General features: G+C 45.5%; 2 protein-coding genes across 2 annotated transcripts in view; one reads left to right on the top strand and one right to left on the bottom strand.

Moving 5' to 3' along the window:
* Nucleotides 1-6,300, top strand: part of NCBP1 (nuclear cap binding protein subunit 1) — a 30,825-nt gene extending 24,525 nt beyond the window's left edge. Inside the window, exons 19-21 of the mRNA XM_017735378.1 lie at nucleotides 2,263-2,406; nucleotides 2,823-2,936; nucleotides 3,810-6,300. Of these exons, the coding sequence (XP_017590867.1) occupies nucleotides 2,263-2,406; nucleotides 2,823-2,936; nucleotides 3,810-3,923 (372 nt within the window). The 3' untranslated portion in view covers nucleotides 3,924-6,300. The remainder of the gene's footprint in view (nucleotides 1-2,262; nucleotides 2,407-2,822; nucleotides 2,937-3,809) is intronic.
* A 4,310-nt stretch (nucleotides 6,301-10,610) lies between these two features.
* XPA (XPA, DNA damage recognition and repair factor) overlaps nucleotides 10,611-12,366 on the bottom strand; it is a 6,013-nt gene continuing 4,257 nt past the window's right edge. Inside the window, exons 3-4 of the mRNA XM_008634528.2 lie at nucleotides 12,207-12,324; nucleotides 10,611-10,853 (exon numbers count right to left, since the gene is read on the bottom strand). Coding sequence (XP_008632750.1) covers nucleotides 10,705-10,853; nucleotides 12,207-12,324 — 267 coding nt within the window. The 3' untranslated portion in view covers nucleotides 10,611-10,704. The remainder of the gene's footprint in view (nucleotides 10,854-12,206; nucleotides 12,325-12,366) is intronic.

Here is a 12,366-nt window from a genome sequence, read left to right as displayed (position 1 = left end):
CAGCAGGGGAGGGAGGGGATTCTGCCCCTCTGCTCTGCTCTGGTGAGACCCCACCTGGAACACTGCATCCAGCTCTGGGGTCCCAGCACAGGAAGGACAGGGACCTGTTGGAGTGAGTCCAGAGGAGGCCACCAAGATGATCAGACAGCTGAAGGACCTTTCCTATGAGGAACAACTAATTTCTCCTTAATGGTGAAAGGCCAGTGGTTACAACTAAGGGGAAGCAACTCATTTTGGAGTTTCTAACCTGTTTTTTGTTGTAAACTAAGACATAAATTTAGAGAGAAGGATGTTGTGGAAGACAATGGCAAAGACTTTACAGAAGTCCTGGTAAATGACATTTATAGCCTGTTTATCCACTGATGGGGTCACTCCATCATAGAAGGTCTGCAGAAGGACTTGCCCTTGGTAAAGCCACGCTGGCTGTCCCAAATCACATCCCTGTCCTCCATGTGCCTTAGTACAGCTTCCAGCAGGATCTATTCCATGATCGTCCCAGGCACAGAGGGGAGGCTGACAGGTCAGTTGTTCCCAGGCTCTTCCTTTCTACCCTTTTTAAAGATGGGTACAATGTTTTCCCTTTTCCAGTCACCTGGGACTTCACCTGACAGCCACAACTTTTCAAATGTCATGGAGAGTGGTTTGGCAACTACATCAGCTGGTTCCCTCAGGATTCTGGGATGCATCTCATTGGGCTCCATAGACTTTAAATATGTTCAAGTTCTTCGGGTGATCATTAACCTGATCTGTACTTAAAGCGGGAGAGACTTTGCTCCCCCAGCCCCCTCCTGCTGTTCATCCACTTAAAACACATGGGAAGAGGGGTTACCATTGAAGACTGCAGAAAAAGAAGTTCTTGAGTAGCTCAGCCTTCTCCTCAGTTGTTGTTTCCAGTGTAGCAGCACTGTGTATCAGGGGACACACCTCCTTTGACCTCCCTTTTCTGGCTGACATACCTCTAGAAGCCCTTCCCGTTATTCTTTGTGAACCTTTCCAGCTTCAGTTCCAGCTATGCCTTGGCCTTCCTCACCCCATCCCTACTCAACCAGACTTTGTCTCTGTGCACTTCCCAGGTTACATGTCCTTGTTTCCACTGTTTCTGCATTTGCTTCTTTCCTTTTTGTTTGACCAGCAGTTCCCTGCTCAGCCATGCCAGTCTTCCACCTTCTGTGTCTTGATTTCTTGCTCCTGGGGATTGCAAGCTCTTGCTCTCTTAGGGAGATCTGCCTGCTCTGTTCCTCTCCCTTGCCCCTGAGGGCAGACTCCCAAGGGATCTCATTGACTATATCCCTGAAAAGCTGAAAATCTACTTTCCTGAAGTTCAGGGGCCTCTCTTGACTCCTTTCCTGACCCATATTCCTCAGGACTGTGAACTCCACCAGGGCCTGATCACTGCCTCCCAGGCTGCCTCCAATCTTGACATCCCCCTTTAGCCCTCTTGTGTTGGTGACCAAGAGATCTGGTGACGCCTCCCCTACTGTAGGGCTGTCTATTACCTGGATCAGGAATTTATCCTCCATGTATTCCAGGAATCTCAAGGATTGCCTGCAGCTCCTTTTCTGGCATGTGCAGGGGTGGTTGAAGTCCCCCAGCAGCACAAGAGCCTGCAAGCACAATGCCTCCTGCAGCTGGAGCAAGAAGGCTTTGTCAGAAGGCTCTTCTTGACTGGGGGCCTGTCACAGACTCCACCCAAAAGGTCCCTTTGTTCTCAGTCTCGCTTCGTTACCTACCAGCTTTCGACTTGCTCATGGCTGTTCTTCAGAGGCTCTCCACACTCAATCCAGCTCTTGATGTCAAGGGCAATCCCTCTGCCTCTCCTTCCTCCCATGTCCCTTCTGAACAGCCTGTAACCATTGTTAGTCACGCTCCAGTCATGGGATCCATCCCACCAAGTTTCAGGAACGACAACAAGGTCATAACTTTCCAGCAGTACAGTGGCTTTCAACTCCTCCTGTTTGTTGCCCATGCTGCATGCCCTGGTGTAGAGGCGCCTCAGCTGGGCCGTCAGCCATGGCACTTTCCTAGAGGAAAACCCCTTAATTCTGGTAAACCTTTGTGCTTGCTCTAGTTTCTCTGAAATCTTGATACTGATTTTTTTCAGGGCTTTCCCATATTGGCATTTTTCCTTCCCAATTTTTATCTGGAATTCTGTGCTGGTCTTCAGTTGTTCTGCAGACCTTTTCACACGTGGAACTGGAGGGTATTAATGGTATCCACACCTGCCAAATGACTGGTTAAGTCCTGTGTTGTTGTCATTTACAGCGAGACAGTGATGACGACGATGATGATGACGACCGAAGCACCGATCGGGAAGATGGACCACTGGAAGAGCAGATAGAGCGCTTGCAGGAAAAAGTAGAGTCAGCTCAGAGTGAGCAGAAGAATCTCTTCCTTGTTATATTCCAGGTAAGGACGGGCAAAGTCTCTTCTTACTTTAGCTTTAGAAGTTAACTTGATTTACAAGCTTTCAGCATCACTTGTATCTTGGGCATCTTCTTGGAATAAGAATGTGGAAAGTGGTTGATGAGTTTACCATGGGTGAGAGTCAGTCCAGATCATCCCTCTGCAAAGACTGGCTCTGAGAAGGATTTGATGAGTTTCCTCTGCTTAGGAGCAGAGAAGTTCTGCTACCACACACTTTCCTGAACAACCAGAAGGTAACTGGTTTATTTTCATAGTAAGTTCAGTGTCTGCCAAGCAAAATAATTATTCCCACAGTGCTGTTCAAAGCTTCTGACACCAGATCCTTTTACCTGAGGTTAGGATTCTGCTTTAATTTGATGAGAATGAATAAGTTTGGGTTTTTTTCCCCTCTACTGCAGCGTTTCATTATGTTGTTAACGGAGCATTTAGTGCGCTGCGAGACTGGTGGAATTGATGTATTTACACCTTGGTACAAGAGCTGTATAGAGAGGTTGCAGCAGATCTTCCTGCAGGTAAGTCTCATTTCTCAGTTTGGAAGGCTGTTGGCGGGGCCATGCTGGATTGGGGAAGTTCGTTGATGGAGAGCTGAGTGCTCCATGAGAGTAGCAGTAGGTCGCAGCAGCACATTTTCCCCAAAGGCTGGTATGGGGTCGGGTCACAACTCTCTAGCTCTGCCACAGTCCAGTGGAGTGACTGATCCTAAGCAGAGAATTCCCTTGCTGTAAGAATACTGCAAAAATATTTCAAGATGTGATTATGAATTTCACAGACTTCCACTTAACTGTGTGTTTATAGTAAGGGCAAAGCTGTGAACAAACAAGAATGCTAAAATAGACATGTTTTAAATAAGTGAATTAAAATGTTGCAGGATTCCTTTTAGTGAGGTGCATAAATACCTCCTAAACATACTTTTTGAATATTTGGCTCTGTATTAAATCAGTTAACAAGCACAGGTGGCTGGATAAAAGTGACTAGTTACAGGAAGTTATACCTGTGTGAGCACAAGATATGTTGAAGAATGGGAGGTGTGGTGTAATTCTCCCTTGGGATGAACCCTTCCATGGTAGTAGATGTGTCTTCAGAGGAAAGGAAATACCATGATTTTCCTAAGATACTTGCAGTGGCATTGTGTCCTGCACACAATTCAGGAAGAGTTACAGGGAACAGAAGGCAGGATTTCAGCACAGGCTTTATTCTTGGAGTTAGTAGTGGCTCTGTATTGTGCTTTTCTTACCCATGGCTGCTATGTTGTGGAAATGAAATGTGCTAAACAATTCAGATAAGAGTATTTGTGGTTCTTACATATCTTGACTTCTCTGCCTATTCTGATATAAATATAAAAACAGTAAACGTATGTGGTTTGTTTTTGTTTTTTTATCTGCCAGCACCACCAGATAATCCAGCAGTACATGGTGACACTAGAGAACCTCCTGTTTACAGCTGAACTTGACCACCACATTCTGGCTGTGTTTCAGCAGTTCTGTGCTCTGCAGGCCTGAGGGATCATTCACGGACACAGTCTTGTCTGCAGGACTTTAGTGAATTTAATTTTTTTTTTTAATGGCAAAACTTAACATGGGGATGGAAGAATTTTTTGACTAAAACTGGCTTTCATGTGCTCCTATATAAAATAATAGAGTATTGTAAAAAAAACAAACTGTGTAAGCATCGTAAGCCTTAAAAGATACGACTAATAGGGGATATTTGTGAAGTAAAGTATTAATTCCTTTTGTTGTCTTTTAATTTAGTTTGACTCTTTGCTTCATGATAGTAATTTTATTTCTCCCCTCTTGCTATGTAAAAATAAAAATCAGGCACACCTCCCCCCCCCCAAAAAATTCCTAACCTCACAACAAAAAAAGCCAACCCCAAGCAATTTAATTTGTTACCTCTGTTTGTCCCTTAAATCAAATTAATTGCAGAAATGAGGAATAATTTGTAGTGTTTTGTGAGTATGAAAGGGGATGCACCTTCTCAGTGAGCAATGTGATAAGTTCTCTAGTATATGCATAGGAAAACTGTCTTAACTTTGGGCATGTGAAACACGTTTTCAAAGTAGCATAGAGCATACAAATTTGTTTTATTACCAAGCCAGATAGATTTTCAAACTTTGAAAGAACATGTAATACAGTTGAAATATGTTTTTTAAATGTATTGTCTAGTGTCTTATTACAGTATCTGAAAACAGTCAGTAGAGAAGTTTCATGGACCACTTCTGAAAAATACAATTCTTTTTGCAGTGTGGTCAAGAAATCATGAACTGCTCTTGGTAGCAGTCTTCACTGATAAACAGAGACAGTAAGCAAGAGCTGGAGTGGAACAAACTTTTGACGTCCATGCTGCAAGCCTTACCTGAGCGTTGGGAGCTCCAGTCCCAGATGCCAGGAAGGGGACAGGACAGTGCTGAGTTCATTTTTTTTTCCTTCGGCCTGTAACTCGCTGGACTGTCACATTTGCACTGGGCTGGACCTGCAGGCCTGCAGGATGTCAGAAATCTTTCTGGTTAGTGACAGTGGATCAACCAAGTGCTCTCACCTCATCTGGCTTGGCAACAACTGCTGCATCTGCTACGCTTCCCTTGCTTTAAAATGTGATGGCAGCATGTTGCTCCCATGGCTTCAGAAAGTGTTTTAATGCCAAATTGATACATTACAGGAGACTTAGACTGGGAGAACACAACTGAAAATAGAGTAGGCTTAGTTTTGAGTTAGGCCAGTAACATGAGGTACATTAGAGCCAAACCAGAGTGTTCTGTACCATGGTGAGCAGCAGTGAATGGCAAAGATCCTGCCTTAGGTGCTCAGGTCCATCAGTGTGCAGGGGGCTTCCAAGCTGTTTATGGTCTCTTCATTTTGCAGGTGAATGTTTTAAAGAGTTTCATACCCAGTGCTGTTTAGTTTTAGCTTAGGAAATTCCGTGCTTTGAGTAATTTTGTTCCTGTACAAATTATTTTTTCAGGTATTATACCTAGAAATGCATTTCATGTGTACATTGACCAATGGCCTCCTGACCAAGCAAGGAGGGTAAAAAATGGAACATTTTGTTTTGACTGTTCACTTAAGTTTGTGTGTGGCCTGTAGCAATCTGATATATCCTCATAGACTTAGATCTGTTACTTCTGCTTTTTCTGCTTGCCCTTTCTGACTTAACTGATTCCCCTGCTCCCCCCATTCTTTCAGGGTGTACTGTTATTTGTTGTAAATTTGCTTTATGCAAGGATTTTGTCAGTCATGCATGAACTTAATGCTTCAGATCTTTCTCTGTTGATGTTCTTGAGTAATCAAATAGGGTTTCTTGTTGTTTTTTCATTTTTAGGAAACATTTAATACTTTAAAGGTTTTAATTGGAGTTTAATAGTTTTTTTCACTGGCTTGGGTCAGTATCAGTTCTGATATTAACTAATGGTGAGGGTTCTGACTATAAATGTGACTTCTGTAAAATCGGTAATGCAGTTAGAACTTGCAAACCTGTAACTTTGAGCCTTGACAAATACTGATGCTGGGGATACAGTTGCAAATGCTTGAGTGTAATCCTGTGTTTTAAAACCAAATAGCAATGTCTTTCAAAATTGATTTAAGTTTCAATCATGCCAAGCTTTGAGCATGGGCTTTGATTGCATTTCTTGAGTCTGTTGGACACCTTCACCTTCTTTTAGTTCTAATGGTGTACACCTGATTTGACTGAGAAATTGGCTGAATCTGTAGAAAAGAGAGTGAAACACTTATGTAGTGATACCAGCAGCTAACTGAAGAAACTTGGAACTGCTGAAGCATGAAGTGGTGGATAGTGTAAAGATGATGTAGAAATGTGGTGTGGTTGGAAAAAAATGCACACTTTAAGACAAAAATAAATGAAGGTGAAGCAGGTTGCTGCTGAGAGTGTTTGTCCAGTCTCTTTGGGGGACACTGAAGCAAAGCAGTCTTGCTGGGTTATGCTGGTGTTAAATGCAGAGGGGATTAAGCAGTTTTGTTTCCCGGCACTCGTGCTGGTACCCTGACTAACACTCCTTGCACTACAGCTGGTCTAACACGCTGCCCCACCTGCAGCCATGTGAGGCAAGCATAGGTGCTGCTAGGTGCAAGGAGGTGCTGTTGTAGGAATTCTCCCTCTCCCTTGCCACCTCCTGTCCTCTGCCGCAGGAGATCAGGAGGGTGTGGGCTGGTGGTGCTTGCTGCGGGGTGGGGGGCATGCTGCAGCATGCCCACAGTAGGGCAATAGTCAGTGACCATCCCCATCTGCCCTGGAGAGGAGTTTAGGTACCCAAGACAGGGTCGTGAAACCATGACATGGAGGACTACCTCCACAAGCGCTGCTGGGACCTGCCTCCCTCCTCTAGACAAGCCACCGTGTCACTTCCTTAGGTCTTGCAAGGCCCTAAATCCCTCTCTGCTTGGTGGGCAGGCAGGTTACTACATAGCTGCAGATGAGAACATTAGAAAAGTGAAGACCTGTTATTGAAACATCATCTGCCCTTCCCAGGCACCTTGTCTCCTCTAACAAAACCACAGCCTCAATTAGGTTGGAAAAGAGCTCTGAGGTCATCAAATCCAACCTATGACTGAACATCACCAAGTCAACAAGACCATGGCACTAACTGCCATGTCCAGTCTTTCCTTGAACACCTCCAGGCATGGTGACTCCACCACCTCCATGGGCAGCCCATTCCAACGTCCAGTCACCCTTTCTGTAAGGCAATCTTCCTGATGTCTGACCTGAACCTTCCCTGGTGCAGCTTGAGGCCCCATGTCCTCTTGTCCTGTCAGTAGTTGCCTGGGAGGAGAGACTGACCCCCAGCTGGCTACACCCTCCTTTCAGAGTTGCAGGGAGCGTAAGATCACCCCTGAGCCTCCTTTTCTCCAGGCTGAAAAAGCTCTGTTCCCTCAGCTGCTCCTGGGCCCTTCACCAACTCCATCGATCGTCTCTGGGCACACTCCAGCACCTCAACACTCTTCCTGAATTGAGGGGCCCAGAACTGGACACAGAACTTGAGGTGTGGCCTCACCAGTGCCAAGCCGGTCACACTTGCTGGTACAGGCCATGATGCCATTGGCCTTCTTGGAGACCTGGGCACACTCCCAGCCGGATGCTAGCCAGCACCCATAGGGGTCTTTTTCCATCCAGATCCCTCTGCAGAGCCTTCCTGCCCTTCAGCAGGTGAACATCCCTGCCCAGCTCGGTGTCCTCTAAAAATTTAATGAGGATTAACTTGATCCCTGGGTCCAGACCATCAATAAAGATACTAAACAGAACTGGCAGCACCACTGTCCTGAGGGACACCACTGGTGACCAGCCCCCAGCTGGATGTGACACCATTCACCTCTGCTCTCTGGGCCTGGCTGTGCAGGCAGTTTTTAACCCAGCAAAGATGCACCTGTCCAAGCCATGGGCTGCCAGCTTTTCCAGGAGAATGCTATGGGAGGCAGTACCAAAGGCTTTGCCGAAGTCCAGGTAGACAACATCCACAGCCTTTCCCTCATTCTCTTGGCAGGTCACCTGGTCATAAAAGGGGACCAGGTTGGTCAGGCGAGACCTGCCTTCCCCAAACCTGTGTTGGCTGGGCCAAATCCCCTGGTTTTCCTGCGTGTGCTGTGTGATCACACTCAAGATGATCTGTTCCACCCCAGCACAGAGGCTGACAGGCCTGCAGTTCCCCAGATCCTCCTTCCAACCCTTCTTGTAGATGGGCATCCCACTGGCCAACCCAGTCATCCCAGACCTCCCTGGTTATCCAGGACTGATGATAAATGATGCAGAGCAGCTCAGTGAGATCTTCTGCCAGCTCCCTCAGAGCCCTTGGGTGTATCCCATCTGGTCCCATGGACTTGGGTCTAATGGCTGAGCAGGTCACTACTTCCTGCTGGATTACAGGAGGTCTATGCTGCTCCCTGCCCTGTGTACCAGCTCAGAGTCCGGTTGCCCCAAGGGTAACAGGTCTTTCTGTTAAAGACTGAGGCAAAGAACCCAAGTATCTCAACCTTTTCCTCGTCCTTAATTACAGTGTTCTCCTCTGTGTCCAATAACAGATGGAGATTCTCCTTGACCCTCCTTTTGTTGTTAAAAGTATTTATAAAAACTTTTTATTTTATTTCACAGTTGTGGCTGGATTGAGTTCCAGCTGAACTTTCATCTTTCTCATCTTCTCTCTACATGACCTACCATCATCCTGGTACTCTTCTTGAGTTGTCTGCCCCTTCTTTCAGAGTTCCAGCAAAAGCATCCTGTTCAGCCAGGATGAACAGGAAGACCAGGCTGGTCTTTTTCCACGATGGCTCATCATCCGGCACATAGGGACAGTCTGCTCCTCCGCTTTTCAAGATTTCCCCCTTAAAAGCAGAACCAGTCTTCATGGGACCCCTTTGTTATTAAAACTGTTTCCCAAGGGACTTTCTGAACCAGTGTCCTAAATAGGCCAAGGTCCACCCTCCAGAAACCCAAGGCAGAGGTTTTGTTAACCCCATTCCTTACTTCCCAAGGTTTGAAAACTCTTATCATTTCATGGTTGCTATGCCCAAGATGGCCCCCAACCGCCACATCTCCCACCAGCCCTTCTCTGGTTATAAACAGCAGATCTACCAGGACACCACCCCTGGTATGCTCATGGTGTAGTTTAGGAATGGTGTTCCCCAGTTGTGTTCCCACTGAAACATTCCAAACCATGCACAACTTGCTCACTCCCCCCAGCAGGATGGGGATGAGAATTAGAGGCACAACAGGTAAAGATCAAGGGTTGAGATAAGAACAATTTACTGGAAACAGCAACGAGGTAAGAAAGGAACAGTGTCAATATTAATAACGGTGTGCAAGAAAGACAATCAGTCCACATGCAAATGCCCACCCGGTGAAACCCGACGTGACCCTGATGGGGAAGGACCCCCTTCCACCCACTCCCTGTGTATGGTGCGAGGCGGTACAGGACAAACTGCGGGCCTGGGTTATGCCCCTCCTGGCTACTGCAAAAAGTAACTGTCCTGGTCAGCCCACTTGCCAGCTGTCCGTTTTCTTCCGCACACTCCAGGAACCTCCTAGACTGCCTCCTCTCCCCTGTGTTTTCAGCAGACATCCCACAAATTAAAGTCTCCCACAAGAACAAGGGCTAGTGATTGTCAAACTCCAGCCAGCTTCTTACAGAACACTATCTGCCCCTTTGTCCTGGCTGGGTGGTCTGTAACAGACTCCCCGTGGGATGTCTGCCTCGTTGGCCTTTCCCTGATCCTCACCCACAGGCACCCAACCTTTTCATCACTGCCCTTAGGTTCTGTACAGTCAAAACCCTCCCTAATGTACAGAGCCACTGCCTCTGCTTCCCCACCTGTCCCTTCTGAAGAGCTTATGACCATCTTTGGAACACTCCAGTTACAGAGTCATCCTATCACATTTCCATAATGGCAAATATGTCAATGAAAATTTCAGTTCTGCACAGCCACAGTGGCCAAGGATCACCAAGGAAGTCTCCAGAGACTTCCCTGTAGTCTGCCATATTTACAATGATAAATAAATGTAGAGCCACTACCCTAGAACATGTTCCTTCACTTCAGCAATTTCCACATGCATTCCCCAACAGCTGCAAGAATGAGAATTTGAAATTTAAACTTGAAAGTAAATTCACCCTCTACTGAAAGCAAACATCATTCAGGTGCATTTAGAAGAACCCTGCTGTGGAATGCTATTTCCCTCTTGCCCCAAGGACAAGTCTTGACCCTTACCTTGGTCTCTGGTTCAAAATTGGAAAGAAAAAAAAAAGGACTCTATCCTGCGAAACACAGTAGGGATGTGTCAGACCATCTCAAGGAGCAGGCAGCTTTCCTTTCAAGAGAGAATTCTCCTTTACGGAGTTGGGTATCCACGCCAAAGGAGAACCTGCCTCCTGATATGGTCTCCCACTGCCAGAAGTGCTGCTTTATCAGCTTGTTGCCCTCTGCCTGCCCATGACCAGTAACTGAAAACCAGACAACAGTCAGGAGAAAATACAGAGCCTTCCTCCTGACAGAAGCAGAAAAGCAGTGGAAGAAGTTCATTTCATCAGTGCATCAAGTACAATGATACAAACTTACCTTTTGACCAGGAAGACACCAACTGTTGAACTGTTGCAAACGTGCTATATTCTACCCTAACATCTAGCTTAAAAGCCAAAGCCTACTGTTCTTCACAGAGCTTCTTTCAACTGAGAAATATAAACCTTCATAGAATTTGGCAACAGCTTGTTCATAATTAGCATTTATTTGACTTTAATATAAAATACCATTAAAAACAAAGTAAAATTGAAAAAACAACAGGTTAACACTACATCTTCTCGTAAGTTAATTCATGACCACATACAGTGCATGTCTTTTTATATGTATCTTCATCAATGTTTTCTTCTGGTCCATATTCATGTTCGTGGATACTAGCTTCTTTCTTCCACAAACTACTCCTCACGGCACGGCGGAGTTCTGGTAAGAAATACAAGAAAATTTTAAGATTTTAATAAATCTTGAATAATGTTTAATAAAACTCAAGCTACCCAGCTTCCTGAGGCCTACAGATGACAATATGCTTGCTGCCTGTCTTCACAAATTCTGGGAAAGAATCTGCTCTTGCAAGAACAAGCTCTGACTTGCCTTGCAATCCTCACCTTGTTTGCATATTTTAAAGGCCAAGAACTACACTGTCATGGGATCTCACAGGCAAAGATTTTCCATCTGGACTAAGGACATGTTGCTCGCTGCCTTTTTACACAAAGCCATTCAAAGGTATCCAAAAGGGGTCGGTGGAATGCAAAGGAAAAGTTTTTATAGAACACCTCATTTATTTTACATGACCAAGAAAGAGTCATTTTCATTCAGGTCACAGTAAGCCTCCCAAATGACTTGGCATTCTCTAAGCTTTATGCCCAATAATATGAGTTGCCTCTGCAGCAGCCGCAGTGAAATCCGCGGGTTCTCTAGAGCACACAAGCTGGCAGCAGACCCCAAGATATTATTCGGATGTTGCAAGCGGGTGGCAAGCATACTGAACAGCAAAATGTGGTCACATTTTGAGCCAAGCCATTCAGGCTGCAAACTTCGTCACGTTAAGGCCTGTACTTGCACTGAACTCTGGCATCTTGGCTACAGTCTGCTGCCAGTCCTTCTGTGCACACAACATCAATGGCCCAGACAGCGGTTATTTGTGCAGTCTCAAGTTCTGCCTCCTTCAGAAAACACCAGTACAGCCAGCTTGAGCTTTCTGCCCTTGTAAATGCCACCCCAAAGCAAAGCATGGATGCTACAGGTGGCACAAGAAGTTCCACCCATCAAATACTCTTCTAAATACTAATTTATTAGGAAAAAAACCTGAAGAGTAAAGTGCAGTAAAGACAGCAGCTAGGAATGCTGTGAACAATAGGAAAACCTGTTTTCTACCTTCATTACAGCCACTCCACCTGAAGCTATCATAGAATTATAACCCACTGCCACAAAAATCCCAGTCTTCCACAGTCAGAAGTATCAAGAGCAATCCATGGCACATTCTGGGTCATACCCAAAAATTTGAAAAACACTATAATGAACCATTTTAATTAATTTCTGTCACATCATGTCCACAGGACAACAGGAGAATTCAAGCTGGAAAGGACCTCAGTCGTGCAGTCCAACACTGCCCAAAACAGTCAGCTATGAGGTCAGACCAGACTGCTCCAGGCTCACCCCCAGTCTTGGAAAACCTCCATTCTGCCACACTGAATCTCAGTAATTTAATCAGATACAGACACAGATTTAAATAGAACTACACTTCAGGTACTGAAGTATGTAATTTTAACACTTCACCTTTAACTTTCTTGTCGAACTTCTTCTGTTTCATCTTCTCTCTGCTATCACGGCGGAGCTCCTTTGCTTCTTGCAATGCTTCTTCGCTACCCCAGACTTCAAGTGAACGCTTGATTACCTACAGGATGGACATAAATGCCTTTTTTTTTCCCCTGAAACG

Source organism: Corvus brachyrhynchos, unplaced genomic scaffold (genome assembly GCF_000691975.1).
Source record: "Corvus brachyrhynchos isolate BGI_N302 unplaced genomic scaffold, ASM69197v1 scaffold22, whole genome shotgun sequence".
Taxonomy (NCBI): domain Eukaryota; kingdom Metazoa; phylum Chordata; class Aves; order Passeriformes; family Corvidae; genus Corvus; species Corvus brachyrhynchos.
This window is presented reverse-complemented; position numbering and strand designations above follow the sequence as displayed.